Here is a 15,445-nt window from a genome sequence, read left to right as displayed (position 1 = left end):
CTAATCAAATGTTTTCCTTTATAATAGTTGCTGTGGTCATGGTGTCTCTTCACAGGAACAGAAACCCAACCTAAGACAACATCTTTATCCACATTACACTATAAATGAACCAAAGCATCAATAGCTTGACCACCACACTATAAAAGATAGCAGAAGGTTGGGTGTGGTGGTACACACCTATAGTGCCAGATACTGAGGAGGCTGAGGCAAAAGAATCACTTCAGCTGACAACAGCATTGCTATTGACCTTGTTTACAAAAATTAATTGATTAATTAAAAATAGCAGCAGAGATTTGTTTCCGTCTTCATTGGTATACTTTCAAGAAAGCCTTGTTAGCAAGTATGGTTGTCCCCCAACCCAACCTCTTCTTGCTTCTCTTAGGTTCCTGACTTTTCCTGGGTTTTATCCTGTGAAGTTTATCATTGGCTGAGCCCACAGAATGCCTTCCATCATAGACGACTTATCTCTGGAACAAGATGCCTACTGCTGTCACATGGCTGACTTTACCTGGGTTGGACTATGAGAACCATCTGGTCAAACTACAATGCCATGTGTATCATCTATTACTCTTCCCATGGGTGTTCATATTTCTGAGAGATCTGCTGTAATTTGGCAGTTGTAAGGTGTAGGGAGATGGAGGGAGGGAAAATATTTGCCACAAAGGCAGCCAAATGCTTCAGCCCCTTATACGAAATCTGTCTTCTGGGTAACTGGCAGTTCTACAAACTGGCATCCTCTATCTCTTTCACACACGGCATTCTCTGTGTCAGGAAGGCTTACCCTCCAGTTGTCTGCTTCCACTTGGCCTTCTGCAGTAAGCCTTTCTCATCTAGCTCAGGATGGAGCCGGCTCCTTACCTATGTCCCACAGCAGGTAACGGTGTGCCCATCAAACACCATCCCATCATACGCTCACTAGCTCTTTCCACCTCTAGCACTTGCCTGTGTTGTATCAGCTATGGGCTCCTGGAGAACTGACACAAGACTCAGATCCTAATAGGTACAGAAACTTTAAAAACTTTTCTCATTTTCATGAATTCAGTTCTTCCATTTTTAAATTTCACGTTGCTGTGGTTTATAGTCTAGATTTAACCTATAGTAACTTCTTAAATGGTCTAAAAGTACAATCGCTAACTTTCTACCTCCTCTTATAGTCAACAACAGTGTGTATGCTGTTCTTTATCACTATCATTTACAACATACAAGTTTGCATCAATCAACCCAAATTTGTTATCACTTACACTGACCACGTGTAAGAAGAAGATTCTTCAGATGAAGATAGGTCTATCTATCAACTGTGGATCAGAGAGGCGAGAGGTACAGTAAAGCGAGAACCTTGAAATGGTGACACAAAGAATTATCAGCAGGCTTGAAGGGTTGGGGAGGGGAAGACAGCTCCCAAGGAAGGGAGAGGCACAGATGTAAGAGGTACTAACTAGAAAATCCAAACTAAACCAGGATGTGGTGGGGCACACCTTTAATCCTAGCATTTGGGAGGCAGAGGCAGGTAGATCTCCATGAGTTCAAGGCCAGCCTGGTCTATATGTTGAGTTCCAGAACAGCCAGAGCTATATAACAGAGAGACCCTGCCTCAAAACAACAATCACAAAACCCCAACAAACAAACAAAAAACAAAACGAAAAAGAAAGAAGAGACTCCAAATCATGAGACAAAATTCCCAAGCAAAAAGCTACAAAGGAACCCCCAAGAGCAGCCAGCATCGGGCACCGACCTCGGCCTTCAGCACGTGCATCAGGTTGCCCTTCTCCATGTACTCCATCACCAGCGAGTAATTCCCTTCTTCTAGGATGACGCCCAGCAGCTTCACCACTCGACTGTGTCTCAGTCTGTGCATCATCTTCCCCTCCTCCAAGAGAGCCTCATTGTACCTGTGGGCAGGAAGAGCAATAGGCTGAGCAGGGTGAGGCGAAACCTTCTACCCAGGTGGCCAAGAAGCCAGTGTCCCTGCAGGGTGTCATACTGCAGACGTTTGTCACAGTCAGGTCTGTTCTGGTCTCCTCCAGGCAGATGGGTCCTAAAAGACTGAGAGGCTTCTCTTCATCTTTGTATCCCTCCCTCCCGCCCTGTCTTTGGAACAGGCAGTTGGGCACTCACGGCATGCAAATCAATGAATAAAAAGTGTAGCACTGATGGAGACTGAGCTGGAGAACACAGTAAAAAAGGCATTACTCTCAAAACTAGTCTGAGGAGGGAGAAATCCTCCACTGACTGCCTTTTACAAGGTTACTGGGACTTTTCTTCATGGAATTGGTCTTTTTTGTATTTCAGGTTAGGTGTTTTCACTCATGGCTCTGTTTTCTTTTCACGGCCTCCCCTGTTACCCAGGTTTCTGTCTTCAGTGATCTTTCCCACACATTTCTCAAGCATTAATATCTTTTCATTAATCCCAATGTCCTCATACAAAATAATAGTAAGAGTTATGGTCACATAGCCAGTGTGTCAAGTCTCTCAGCAGGCCAGGCTCATTTAGAACCACACAGGTGGCGATAACTACTTTCTGTGGACAGCTAGCATAGGGCCTACCCATTTCTCTTCCCGACTCACTCAGCACGGTTGGGCCCTGTGTACACCCTTTTGAGGATGACAAATCCATGACTTTTGTGGAAACACAAGGACACCTTCCCAAAGCCTCCACTGTCTAGATCTTTCTTTTCCAGCAGGTCACTGGATGACATCTTGATGTTGTCCAAGGACATATCTGGTTGCATTTTGAATGCTCACCACACCACTTTAGGTTCTTGCTTAGTGCTGTGTCCTATAAAGAAAACAAAGAGGATATCTCAGGGCATGATTTTAAAAGACCATTATTTAAAAATCAAAAACAAAAAATACCACATGTTGCCAGACATGGTGGCACATGCCTGGAATCCTGTTACCTAGGAGGTTGAGTTAGAAAGATTCAAGGTTTGAGGCTAGCTTGTACTCCATAGTGAGTTTTACATCAGCTTGAACAATACAGCAAATCCTGTCTCAGGAAACAAAAACTCACAAAAGTACCACGTATGTGGGGTGCCTTTGTTTTCATTGAGGATTAGTGTAATCTGCAACATGAGCTGTTCAACTAAGAGTTACAGAAGCCTGTGATTTTTATTCCAGGGGACTTTTCATTTCGGGCAGCGTAGAACACTAGAACAATTTTAAAACATTCTGCCACAAAGAGCTACGCATGTTAGATAACTGAAATTCACAGTTTAGTACAGTAGAAAAGGAGAAGTCCCAGAGACAAAAAGCAGACTGAACACTGGACAAGGAGTAATGACTTACTCCCATGGTGACAACTGTACCAGTGTGGCCTTGGTTAGGAGTGGAGGTGGTATGCAATACAAGAGGGTAGGAATGAGGCCTTCCTATCACTTGGAGCTCCTCAGCATACTACTTCTTAGTGGAAAGATGGATTGGAAAAAATAAAAAAGCAATCACTAGCAAATGAATACATGTGTCTACCACCAGGGATGAGGTGTTAAAAAAAATTCTCTGTGAATTCAAAACCTTGAGCCATCTCCAAATAAGTTTGGGCTTTAAGTTCAGAGGATTCTGGCCATTCTCTTTAGGGTAGGATTCCCCACACGAAGAACGTTTATGTAGAAAGAGAGCATAGTCTGATGACATCCTCAGATTATAAAGTTAAACCCAACAAAACAACTTCAAGGCAGGCTAGACAGAATCCATCCTCTCCCATAATTACTTCAACATAAACTCTCTTTCCAAAAGTATAAATAACAAAAAATTCCCTACGAGCTAGACCCTGTGTATATAACAGACTGCAGTACCAAGTACTGGGGAGAACCTTAGGTAATTAGTCTATTGCATAACAATAGGAAATAAGTATGTTCCAAGTAATTAAGAGCAAAATTCATGACTGGAAGAATATAAAGAGAATAACACACTATGATGTGAAAAAAGAATGAGGACTGCAGAGATTTGCTCATCTCTGCTGAGTGACATTCAGGGTTTCTCAGAATGAGGACTTAAAGAAGTGCTTTGGTGGGGAGGCATGGAGCCGCAGTACCAGGCTGAGTGTGGCAGCTTGGCTGAATTCAACATCCTCCTGGTCACCCACTCATCCAAGGTGACTCACTATAAACAATTCCTATTCAAGCACTGTTTTTTTCTGCTTTAAGTACTGTGAAAAGAAGACAGACACTCCAAAGGAAGGAAGGTAAACACATAAGGAAACAGTGGTTTATGGGTTGCAGTACATTCTTCATGAGTACTTAAAAGGTGAAGAAGTAACCAAAGAGAAAACCCAGGAGGCCTAAGAAGTGCACAAAGAACATGTTCAAGGTGATATCTTTAATAAGAGGAGTGGAACTATGATGGTCATCTCCCATGGAAGCAAAGGCTCTTCCTGAGGGCTCTGTCATTCCTGAGGAAATTTTCTGTTCGCTGTGGAAAACACAGCCCAGCTCTGGGTGAAGACCTAAGACATTCAATAATATCAAGAAGCACAGAAAAGCCACTGATTTCCAGGCCATGTTATGGGAATCCTCTTAACACCATGTTAAAGGTTTTGGATATTTTAGGTGAGAAGTTTTTATTTTAGAGTCATTCAAGAAATAGATAGTATCTTACAGACATAGGCTGCCTATGATCTTGTCTAGTGGCCTGCGGCAGAACACTTGGGTAAGCGAATCTCCTACACTGTACAGAAGCTCCCTGAGGACGCCGGCATTACAGCACAGCTGGTACCAGATGGATATGACAAACGATCTTCTCCATGTCTCAGGCATTGCCAAGCAAGAAGACTAGTGGTGGGGTAGAGGTAAGGAGAGCTGCCCAGATGAAGGGCATGAAGGCTGAGGAGGAGTGAGGGAAGGCGCTGGAGACTTGCTGGTGGGAGCCATTGATGCAGTGCCAAGCAAGGACCTTCCATGAGTATGAACTCTTAATTCATTTGCCTTGTGACTTTAAGGAACTTACTTCCTTAAAAGCCTCAATTTCCTCATCTGTGAAAGGAAATGACAGCTTATCTTGGGACTGGCAAGGAATTTATGAGAAAATAACACATGAAAATCCATTTGCCTGGTTAATGGCTCTGGCTACAGTTATCCCCGCTGTTTATAATCAGCACCAGGGCTCCGAGAACCCCACTGTGTCACTGGGCCTGTGTACACAGGCACATTTCCAAGTGTACAAAAAACACTTCCAACACGATGTCTTTAATGAGAAGAGGTGGAACTAAAATGGTCATCTCCCATCGAAGTAAAGGCTGTTTCTGAGGGCTCTGCTATCCCCAAGGTAACATTCTCTCTGAAGTAAAAGATGGCCCCAGTGAGCTACTGGCTTACATGTTTGACTACGACTTATACATTGAATTGAAATGACACAGTGAGTCCCTACTGACAATCTATGAGAATGAAGATGGGATAGAGGGAAGACAGAGGTGTAAACATTAACTAAGCCTGATTCTTCATTTCCTACAGATGCTCTAGGGCATGTGGACCTGTCAAGTCTTCCCCTTCTCTCGATGTGTCCCTCTCCCCAGCCACGTTATTTTAAGTCCTAGTCGGGAAGACTAGAGGCTGCTGGTCTGCCAGGTGTCCATGCGCTTTCATTTCCTGCAGGGAGGGGGGGCATTTAAAGACTTCCTGTTGAGATATTTACAGAGCTGGACTTCTCTCCTCAAACAGTTATTTTAAAACTGTTTCTAATGAAGTTTACAGAGGCAAAAGAAAAAAACCTGCTTGGTCACTGTCCCCAGTGCCTCACAGAACCAAGCATGTGGTAAAGAACTGTTTAATAGCTAAAAATTTTGAAACAATTATTTAGTTGTTAAAGAATAAAGGATACAGTTAAACAGATTTGAAATTATTTTTAAAATAGATTATATGGCAGTTTCATAGAGGAAAAAAAGGCATAGGGAAAGACACCAAAATATTCACCAGCATTTGATTTACACTGTACTTTTGTTCAGCCAGTGTGCCTAGGTTTGCTTGAGATTTGTGATCCTCTTGCCGCAGCTTCTGGAGTGCTGGGATTATAACTGTAGCTCACCATGCTAGTAGCTCTTCTTTATACTTTTTTATATTACATTTTCTAGAATAAACACAAATTGCATTCATAACAAAATTATATTTTGAAAGAATCACACCTTAACTCAGTAGCTGTTTATTTTGAGGAATCAAACCTGAGACACTGAGAAATTATATTCCTAGTAATGTTACACAGAGCAGCAAAGGCATATACAGCAATTTGTATGCACAAAAGAGCTGTTAGAACTAACTCATCATGCTCTGAAATACAGCTAACATCTTTCAAATGTGAGGCAGGAGGAAAATGTTTTATGGGTGTGGGTGGTATACTCTTTAATTCCATTTGAGTTCAAGCTTAGTGAGCTCCAGACCAGTCAGAGATACACAGTGAGATCCTGTCTCAGAAAGAAAAAAAGCAAAAAGAGATGTTTGAGGAGAGATGACTTATTTGGTAAGGGTGCTTGCTGTTTTTGCAGAGGACCTCGTTTTGATTCTCAGCATCCATGTGGCAGTTCACAACCACTGAAACTCTACTTGTAGGGGATCTGAGCCTTCACAGTTACCAAGCACACATGTGGTGCACATACATATATGTAGGTAAAACACACATACACATGGGAAAAAAAGAATGTTTAAGAACACACAAAAAGGAACTGCCTAAGAATACTGGGTGCTGTAGGCTTAAAAAAAGAAAGAAAGAAAGAAAAAAGAAATAAATTGGTAAATAAACCATGCAAAATTCTTGCTGGATGGTGGTGGTGCATGCCTTTATTTCCAGCACTCAAGAGGCTGATCTATGAGTTCCAGGCCTGCCTGGTCTACATAGTGAGTTCCAGGACAGTCAGAACTAGAAAAACCCTATCTAGAAAAATTCACACACACACACACACACACACACACACACACACACACACACACACACACACGCTCACAGCAAATAAACTACAACCATGTCCCAAAATATGCCAATTCAAGTGTAATGATTTCACCTTTATAGTTCTCACTGGCTTATCTCTCCTACCTAGCCAGGCCTCCTGAAATTTCTCTCTAGAGCCTCCAGTGGTGTGGAACTAGGGAAGAAGGCAGAGCTAGGGAAGGTGGAGCTAGGGAAAAGGCAGGGCTAGGGAAGGTGGAGCTAGGGAAGAAGGCGGGGCTAGGGAAGGCCTCTACTATGCTTTGGGAACATGGTTCTGGATCTAAGCCAGTTTTTCCTCTAGTCTTGTGCTTTATTAGTCTAGTCTGATCTTAGCACAAATCCTCCTTTGGTGGATATTCAATTATTTCTTTCGTGCTTTTATTTTTTTCCCCTTGAATGATTCAAGTTTATGCTGCTGTTTTCTGGCAGGCTGGAGACAGAACCCAGGGCCACACACATGCCAGTCAAGTGCTGTGCTGATGAGCCCCAGTCAACTTATAAGCAGTGTATTTTGAGAAAGCCATGTGGGCAGTGTACTGAGGAAGACCCAAGGACTGCAAAAACACTGAATGTAAGGTAGAAAGCCAGATAATCAGTGCTTTAAAAATTAACTAAGGTATGTTGACCTGTTATAGAAAGCCATAACTAATTTCAACTAATACCATGTCCTTTTCAATGGGATTTGCTAGTGTTTTGGGATAAATGATTATTAATGCAGAAATAGGATATATATATATATATATATATATATATATTAAATAGTATTACATTTGAAAATATATAGTATTTATTTATTTACTATATTATAAATATAGTACTATTTATAAATTATATAAATAGTAAATATACACTATTTGAGTTCAAGCTTACTTAGTGAATTCAAGGTCAGTTAGGACTACACAGTGAGACCTTACCTCAGGAAATGTGTGTGTGTGTGTGTGTGTGTGTGTGTGTGTGTGTGTGTGTGTATACAAACCCCCCCCCAATGGCTGGACTCCCTTTAAACCCAATTAATTTTCTCTTAAATTTGCAATGACAATCATATATAATAAGAGCAGGAGGACAGAGAATCAGGGAATGAGAGAATATCAATTGAGTATTGTTTCCCATGTCTTCCCTAACAGAATTCTGACTTTACTCAGGTATGTGACACGATCAGGAGCCATCTCCAGGATTCTTTAATTAAAACAGTCTGTGCTTCGTCCACAAGCAGGGCAATGAACAAGGAATCAAACCATCAACAAAAGACAAAGTTAGAATAAAATTCAATGAAGCATGATCAAATACATTAGCACACTGTGACCCGTGAACTAATCTTATTAGGACTATTTTCACCTTACAAATAAAGAAACTACAAGTTGAGGTTAAGTGATTCACCTGAAATGAATGGATTCAAACCTTACCCTTCTCAGACTTCCACTCTCAGTTCTCTAATACATGCTGCTTTCTAGAAAGTCAAATAAAAATTTGAAAACCCCAGATGTAGATCAAACCTCAGATGCAAAGACCGAATTGTTGCCAGGCACAGTGATACATGCCTTTAATACCAGCACTAAGGAGGCAGAGGCAGGCAGATTTCTGGGAATTCAAAGCCAGTCTGGTCTTCTACATAGTTAGCTTTAGAATAATAAGAATTACATAAAGAAACCCTGTCTCAGCTGGCGTGGTGGTGCACACCTTTAATCCCAGGACTGAGAGACAGAGGCAGGTGGATGGATCTCAGAGTTCTAAGTTTGAGGCCAACCTGGTTTACAGAGGGAGAACCAGGATAGCGAGGGCTACACAGAGAAACCCCTGTCTTGAAAAACAAAACACACAAAATTAATATTATCCATGTCTTCACAGTAAGACACATATGCCAGAATAATATCCAACCAAAGTGTGGGAAACTATACTTTTTGATTCAATTCCAAGATTCTACTGGTGATATTAACATGTTATGAACTAATAAGTAGTAGAACCATTCCCAGTTTGCAACAGTCATGAAAACTTAACATTATGTACAAGGCTCAAAACAGGAAAGAAAGAGAAAAATGAAAATTAAAGTTGGTAACTGTTACTGCTACTTTTCAGTAATAAAACAAAATAAGTTTCATTTTAAACAAAACTAGTCTTCATTTTTTATATACAGCAAAGCCTTAGTGGTGTCTTCCCAGTGGGTACAAAATTACACGACTAAATCATTACATCTCAAAGTTCACACTGCCATTGAGTTTTCATGAGCTAAGAAAGAATTAATAGCTTTCTAAAGATTGAAGGACTTTTGTGGAATTTCCTGATTAAAACAGCCTCACTCTGCCCCAAATAAATGAGCAAGGAAATCAAAATGACCTACAAGAGGCAAAGAATGAGCCACCCTGGACCGAACCATCCAACCCCAGGAGGCTCTGTCCAACACCGGTGGAGAGGATGTGGCTTATCTTCTTCAGAACCCAGAGGGGGCTGCAGCAATCCACAAAAGCAAACGCCACTGAGGACCAGAGGAGCCTTGGACGTTTGACACTGTTCTCTCACTGAGGACGTGGATCGCTCCTCATTTGCTAGCTCACCTCTGAGATAATGATGAAAGCTACCCATAGCTCTGCAACCCCCTGCGGCCGAAGTACAACGTGGTTGGCAGGTCCAAAACATTTAGGCAACCTTGTTAGAGCACTAACGCTTCCATAACCCATCACCCCTACCAAAAGAATAGTGAAAGAGAAACACCTGTCGCACTGTCACTCCACAACCGTGGTCACGGCGCAGATGTCCACTTTCTGTCGCGACTTGAGCTAAAACCACCTCAAAAAGAGTTCAACCTCCCGCTAGATGACACCCAGCAACTCCCGCGCCTTTCGACTTCCGGGTATGCTGGCGGCCCCGCCCATCACCCGCTTCCGGAAAACGAGGCCCGCCCTCCGGCCCACGCGCTGGAATCCCGCGGTCGCCGCCCCTTCCGGGAAGCCAGCTGCGGAGGAAATGAGCGGCGGACCCTGCCGCGGCCTCCGCGCTGCCTTACCTCAGAGTTACTTTCCTTTTCCGCGGCCAGGCACTCCGGCCCAGGTGAGCACACCGACCCGAGGGCAGGGGCGACAGGAGCTGCGCCTCGCCGTGGCTGCCCAGCCAGGACGGCTCCTGGGCCGTGCGGAGGACGCAGGGACCGAGCTCGGTGCAGGAGTGGCGCCCAGCCGCGCCCAGGCTCACCGGACACCGCGCTTCTCTGAGCGCCCGCGCGGCCCTGCGACCCCCGCGAGGTGAGCGGCACCGACACCCGCGCTCGCGACGCCTCTCCGGGTCCGCTCGTCCTCCTACACCGGAGCTTCGCTGGGTGGGGCGGCGCTAGGCTGCGTCCGCCTCTGTCTCCGCCTCTGCTCACGCCCCGGGGCGGTGAGTGCGGCAGGGCCCGCTGGGCAGTGAGTTCCGCCGATCACGACGGTTCCCACGTCGATCCCGGAGGCCTGCCCGCGGAAACGATGCCAGTTCTGCTTTGCTTTTCGGCTCGTTCTGAGAGAGCCCTTGAAAAGAGGTGCTCCTAGCTGCTCTGTCAGGGCTGAGTCACCCTGGCCAGCTGGAAAACACCGAGTGCGACAGTGGCGATTGAGAGCTGGCAAATGAGCCTTCATCTGCCACGGCGGGCTGTGGAGGACGAAATGTGATTATTTTGTAGCCCTCTGAAATGGTAATTGTGAAATCTCAAGGCCAAAAAAAACAAAAAGTGTTATTACTGGTGTCATTAAGTTGCACGATAATGCAATGATCACTTATTCTCAAAAGATAATTAGTGGAAAGAGAGAGGATTACAAAAGACATGATAAAGAAGTCTTACTAATGCATGCACACAACCACCATCTTAAGAAAATTCACAACCATTTTAACAGAAACCTAAACATGCAGATAACATTAAAAAGATGTTCAATGTCATAGGGCATTATGGGAAACTCACCTTTGACTCAAAGTAAACATAAAATGCCCAACATTCACAAATGGAAGGAATACAGAATGTTACCTTTACGGTTACTGTGTGACTTAGCAGTTTCACACACTGGCATGTACCCAAGTGAACATAAATTTGATGAACAAACACATGTACCTAGGTTGAGCTTTTTTGTTGTTTATTTGGAGGGGCTTGAGGGTGTGTGTGCAAAAGTGCGCATATGTGAAGGCCAGAAGACTACCTCCAGTATCTCCCTCTAAGTACACACCTCTTTTTTTTTTTTTTTTTTTTTTTTTTTTTTTTTTTTTTTTAAAACAGGAAAGGACTCACTTACCTTTCGTTTGTGTAGTAGGCTAAGTATTCTGGTTAGTGAGCCTCAAGAACCTGCCTGTCTTTGCATCTCTGGTCTTGGCATCATGAGTGTCACCATGGCCAGGGTTTTTTTTTTTTTTTTTTTTTTTTTTTTAACACAGGTTCCAGGGATTTGAATTCAGATCCATTATGTTTGCCTGCTTGCTGAAGGAGCCCTGAGCTGTATTCCCCAGGTCCCTGTACTCAAGTTGTGTGTTTGATTTTGCTCTAAGACTTTTTTATGTTTTTGAGTGTGCATACCTGAGTCAGATTCTCCGGGAGGCATCAGGTCCCCTGGAGCCGGAGTTACAGGTGAGCTGTCCAATGAGGGTCTGGGAACTAAAGGGGTCTACTGTAAGAGCAGTATGTGCTTTTAACAGCTGACTCATATCTCCAGCCCCTGTATCTGGATTAATTTTTTAAATGTTTATTTTATATGTTTTCGTATCTTGATTGCATGTTTGTGCACCACTTGAGTGCCCAGGGAGGTCAGAGGAGGGCATTGGACCCCCTGGAACTGGAGTTAGGGATGACTAAGTCACCATGTGACTGCTGAGACTGAAATCCAAGTCCTCTGTAAGAACAACCACTGAACCATCTCTCCCAGTTCTGTGTCTGAATTTTTGTGGCAGCTTTTCATAATTGCCAAAACTTGAAAGCAAATGAGTTACTTTTCAATAGCTATAGTAAATGGAATACTATTTGGCACTAGAATGAATTCTAGAATGAAAGAATTCAGTGTTTTTGTTTTTTTGTTTGTTTGTTTTTTGTATATTCCTAAGTAAGAAATCAATCTTAAAAAAAAAAAAAAACTACACAATGTGATTTCAAATATGACATCCTCAATGAGGGAAATCTTTGGAGATTCTACAAAGCCAGTGGTTGTCAAGAGTTTGCAGGGAAATGATATACAAGTAAAGCATAAGGAATTTTCTTTCTTTCTTTCTTTTTTGTTTACAGACTGAAACTATTTCATCTGACTACAGTCCCATGCATACCTGTCATGGCATGCACTGCTCTTTCTACTCCACAGATGCAGAACCAAAAAGATGTAAAGCAATGAGGATAGGAAGATGGGAGAAGATTTTGTTTTTCTTTTTTTGGGGTAACAAGACTATGAATTATAGAGACTGAAAAGTGTCATGTGGGTCTATAAGCTGAAGACCTCATGTTGCTGGTAATGGTTCATTCTTAAAACTTGAGAGCTCAGAATTAGAGGAGCTGATGATGTGCCTTTACGATGTGTTGTCAGGTTTTATTACTGTTAACATCTAACTAGACCTAACTTAACAATCAGTTAACTTGAGAGAGAGAGAGAGAATAGTTCTGTACTACCTGAGGTATCAAGCATTAACTAGGCTACTTGAGATGTATACCCCACGAATAAGGAGGTACTATTAAATTGATATCCCTCTCTTCTCCTTTTTTTGCTTTGTCTTTCTAGGGATTTAACAAAGTTGCTGATCTCTTAAGTTAGGGTTTCATTTTCTCTTCTATTTTCAGGTTCATTGACTTGTACTATCTTTTTTGTTTGTTTTTGTGAGACAGGATTTCTTTGTGTAGCCCTGGCTGTCATGGAACTATCTCTGTAAACCAGGCTCTCCTCAAACTCAGAAATCTGCCTGCTTCTGCCTCCTGAGTGCTGGGATTAAAGGTGTGCGCCACCACTGCCTGATGACTTCTACTGTCTTTATTATTTCCTTCTGTTTGTGGTGGCCCTTTCCTTTCCTTTACTTGTTAGTCCTGGGTTATAGTTTATTGTTTTAAGACTTCCTTTTCTAATAAAAACATTTTAATGCTGTAACTTCCTTTTAGTCTTCCTTTTCCCACATCTCAGATGTTTTCATATATTTTCTTTTACTCAGTCAAATCTCTTATTTGACACATAATTCATTCATAAGTATGTTGTTTATTTTCCTAGTATGTAGTTTTTGTTTTTTGTTTTGTTTTTGTTTGTTTTTTGTTTTTTCCTCTTAGGACAGGGTCTTACTATGTAGACCTGGCTGATCTTGAACTCAGAGATTCACCTGCTTCTGCATCCTGGGTTCTAAGATTAAAGGTGTGTACCACCATCCAGGCTTCCATTATCTTTTAATTGGTTTCTAGTTTAGTTTTATATTAAGTAGAACATATTTTGTATAATTCCAATTCTAAATGGCTGTGATTCAGGATGAATGTTCCACATGTCCCTGGACACCATGTACACTCTGTTTTGCTGGGTAGAGTGTTCAGTAAGTGTCAGTTGGATCCAGTTGGATTATGTTATTTTCCAATAATTTCATTTCCTTACTGTTTTATCTGCCTCTGGTTCTATTACTGATGATAAATCTGTAGTCATCTGAATTGCTGCTGCCTTGGAGGACTACCTGGTATGGAAGATACTTTCAAGAGGTGGTCTTTAATTTTTAGGATTCTAAAAGATTTATGTGTATGAGTGTTTGCCTGCATGTATGTAAATACACCACATGTATGTACTTCTCACAGAGTCCAGAAGAGAGTATTGGATCCCCAGAACTGTAGTTATAGATAGTTGTAAGCTGCCATGTGGGTGCAGGGAACCAAATCCTGTACATCTGCAGGAATATCAAGTGCTCTTAACTCCGGACCCATGTTTCCAGCTCTGTCTTTAGATTTTAATAGGGTTGTCATGATATGTCTGAGTATGGATCGTCAGTTGTATTATGATCATTGTGTTTTTTAGTTTTCAAACTTGCATTTCTTTTTTATAGCCTTCATTCTTTTACCGAGACTTTCCACCTTTCCATTGTTTGATAGCCTATTTGTAATTCACCATTGAAAAGGTTTGTTTTGGTTTTGGTTGTTTTTGATTTGGGGCTAAATAGCATAACTTCATTGTCTTACAGTTCTAGAGGCTGAAAGTCTGAAATCAAGGTGTCACAGGGTTGGTTCCTTTCAGAGTTTTTGATTATCCCAGTTTATGGTGAGTTTGGGCAGTCTTTGATGTTCTGTGACTCTCAGCTATATCATTTCATTTCATTTGGTTCTTCCTCAAATGGCCTTTTCTTCTGTATTTCCCCTCTTCCTCAAATTCTCTTCTATATCCTGGTAGAATGACATCAGTCATTGAATTTAGGGCCATCATAAGTACAGGATAGTCAGGGGCTAGAGAAGTGCCTCAGTGGTTAAGAGTACTGACTGCTCCTCCAGTGGTCCTGAGTTCAATTCCTAGCAACTACATGTTAGCTTATAACCATCTGTAATGAGATCTGCTGTCCTTTTCTGGTGTGCAGGCATACATGCAGGCAGAACACTGTAATACATATTAAATAAATAAATCTTTAAAAAAGTAGTATCAAGTACAGGATAGTCTCTCAAGATCTGTAATCACCCCTGTAAAGATCCTCTTTCCAAATGTAGGTAGTTTCTTAGGTATTGGAGGTTAGAACATATGGATATCTTTTTGATAGGACACAGTTTCAGTCCACTATAAAATATGCATTACTTATAATAGAATTCGCCAGTTTTAAGTGTTTAGTTTTGACAAATAGATGTAGTAGCATACCTGTCACTGTAATCATGATTCAGAAAGCCTTCAGCAGCTTAGAGAGTTCTCTACAGTTTTATGGTCTCTCTTTTCACCACAGCTTCTGGTTACCATAGATCTTTCTGCTATGCCTAATAAGTGAAATATAAATATATAAACAATGTTTCATCCTTTGTGTCTGGCTTCTTTGACTTAGCAGAGTGCTCCTGTTAAATGTGTTAGTGAAATCAATAGGTTTGGAAATGTTTGAATTTAAATATAAGTTTAGGAAATAATACAGTGAATACCCTGCACTTCAGCTCCCAGTTGTCAGCATTTTGCTATGCTTGTGTTGTCTTTATCTTACACTTCATCTTCACACATTTTGCTAAGTTATTGCCTAAATCACATCTTGTAAGGACAAGGTTCTTTTACTGTGGCACTTTTATAACTGCTACAGTGAATGTATTATTAAGTTTTTGTCTTAAAGTCTGTCATGTGAGTATACTCTTCTGTACAAATATCAGAAAAGAAGACCCAAAACTACTGTTCAGAGATGAGTAATGTCTACTTAATATTTTGGTTAACATCTTTATTTCTTTTCTTCCCATGCAAGTTGAGACTTACTGGTACTTTGAATGTCAGATGATTTGGATTGCATTATAGATACGTTGACTGTTGTATAAGGATGGGTGCTAGTCACTATGAGGAAGGCTCTTAGTTTTGTTTTACCCAGATACCAACACGGTGAGTGTCAGGCCACAGGTACATTATGCACAGCACATACA

The 15,445-nt window shown here is 41.7% G+C and overlaps 1 protein-coding gene across 3 annotated transcripts in view; it reads right to left on the bottom strand.

Annotated features, from left to right (window-relative positions):
• Positions 1 to 10,045, bottom strand: part of Ripk1 (receptor interacting serine/threonine kinase 1) — a 32,329-nt gene extending 22,284 nt beyond the window's left edge. Inside the window, exons 1-3 of one of the 3 annotated variants that reach the window (XM_027409271.2) lie at positions 9,908 to 10,045; positions 2,566 to 2,776; positions 1,733 to 1,889 (exon numbers count right to left, since the gene is read on the bottom strand). In XM_027409271.2, coding sequence (XP_027265072.1) covers positions 1,733 to 1,889; positions 2,566 to 2,729 — 321 coding nt within the window. In that variant the 5' untranslated portion in view covers positions 2,730 to 2,776; positions 9,908 to 10,045. Of the gene's footprint in view, positions 1 to 1,732; positions 1,890 to 2,565; positions 2,777 to 5,903; positions 6,029 to 9,615; positions 9,771 to 9,907 lie in introns of those variants that run through there. The other 2 variants (XM_027409272.2, XM_035442890.1) reach the window with 2 other exon arrangements.
• Between the last annotated feature and the right edge of the window lie 5,400 nt (positions 10,046 to 15,445).

The sequence above is a fragment of the Cricetulus griseus genome, chromosome 3 (assembly GCF_003668045.3).
Source record: "Cricetulus griseus strain 17A/GY chromosome 3, alternate assembly CriGri-PICRH-1.0, whole genome shotgun sequence".
Lineage (NCBI taxonomy): Eukaryota > Metazoa > Chordata > Mammalia > Rodentia > Cricetidae > Cricetulus > Cricetulus griseus.
Note: the sequence above shows the minus strand (reverse complement) of the source record. Positions and strands in the feature narration are given on the sequence as shown.